This window comes from Euphorbia lathyris, chromosome 6 (genome assembly GCF_963576675.1).
Source record: "Euphorbia lathyris chromosome 6, ddEupLath1.1, whole genome shotgun sequence".
Classification (NCBI taxonomy): Eukaryota; Viridiplantae; Streptophyta; class Magnoliopsida; order Malpighiales; family Euphorbiaceae; genus Euphorbia; species Euphorbia lathyris.
Genome location: NC_088915.1, coordinates 85,273,148 through 85,274,476, shown reverse-complemented (window position 1 = coordinate 85,274,476; position 1,329 = coordinate 85,273,148). Strand labels below are relative to the sequence as shown.

Genomic DNA, 1,329 nt, shown 5'->3' with positions numbered 1-1,329 from the left:
GCTCAGTGTTTGGCTCAATAAAAATTCGATTGTGTTCGACTCAATTTACAAACTCGCAACCAAACTCGATTATAAGTTAATGAACAAGGTCATGAACAAACTCGGTTATAAAGTTTATGAAGACGATCTTGAGCAAGGTTGTATCGGTTATCTTTTCAATAGTAAAATTTCTATAAATAGAAAAATGTAAAATAACATAATTATGTAGATTTCAAAGTTAGGCCGTTACATGAAATTTCAAATCAATATAATTATTGAGTTGTTCGCAGAATCAAATTTATGAATTGAATTAACAAGAACAAGGTCGTGAGCAGAATATTGAGTTTGAACTCGTTAATATTCTGCCGAGTTGATAAATGAGCAAACCAAAATAAATGAGCAAACCAAAACTTGGCACAGCTCGGCTCGATTACGGGGATAAATATGAAGCACTTCCCATCAACCTCATATATATTAACTGATCAAAACAATATATACACAGAATCAATGAACAAATTAGTTAATTACTTAATTAACCTCAGGAATACTTTGTAGAGCAGGTTTCCAAGACCGATGACAAGGATGAAATTGATCATCAGATTTAACAGGATTCAAAACTAAATTAACCATAACTTCCTCCATTGTCAAACCTTCCTTCTCAACTTTCTCCATTAACGCTTCAAGCTCTCTCTTCGTAATCTTAATTTTCACCGACGACGACGACAAAGAAGAAGAAGAAGTTCCGATTCGTTCCATATTCTCCTCTTCATCTTCGTCTCCGAGAAGCCTCTGTTTTTCCATCAATTTGTGATTTTTCCGGTGGATTGATGATGACGGCGATGATTTCTTCAGCGATCCCCAATCTTCTCCGGCGAACATCACCGACGACGATGATTCTCGTATACAGCAGTTTCCCATTCCGATCTGTTGATTTTGGGTTGAGAGTGAAGAGATTTGGGAGAAGGGAGAGATTGGGATATAAATAGGGAGAAAAAAGCCATTATCGGAGAAGCTCGCATGTTAGAGAGAGAAAAGGGGGTCTTACGTGGCAGCGTAAGATAAGTGTTTGTTGACCAAAAGTTTATGCCAGGTCACAGACAATGCCGTGTAGGATCTAGTCTCAGCAATTATCTAATAGTAGTTTTTTTTTTTTAATTGTTATGGTTAGTTATTAGCTGTAACGCTCCAGAATGTTGCAGTTTTTAAAGAAAATGCTAAATGTTGCGGTGGTATAAACCTAACCAAACGCTATATTTTATGCGGTTTAGAATGAAATATTAAATACTCTTCTGAAAAAGTGAAACAAACACACACTTAGTAAGTCATTTATTATTGTTATTAGCGGTGTAA

General features: G+C 35.7%; 1 protein-coding gene across 1 annotated transcript; it reads right to left on the bottom strand.

Moving 5' to 3' along the window:
• Positions 1-432: 432 nt before the first annotated feature.
• On the bottom strand, positions 433-972 carry LOC136233127 (uncharacterized). The gene has a single exon (XM_066022707.1). The coding sequence runs from the start codon at positions 895-897 to the stop codon at positions 508-510; it is 390 nt and encodes a 129-aa protein (XP_065878779.1). The 5' UTR covers positions 898-972; the 3' UTR covers positions 433-507.
• Positions 973-1,329: the final 357 nt, after the last annotated feature.

What these genes read in the sequence shown, in the direction of transcription:
- LOC136233127 (XM_066022707.1), bottom strand. Translation starts at nt 897, where the DNA reads ATGGGAAACTGCTGTATACGAGAATCATCGTCGTCGGTGATGTTCGCC.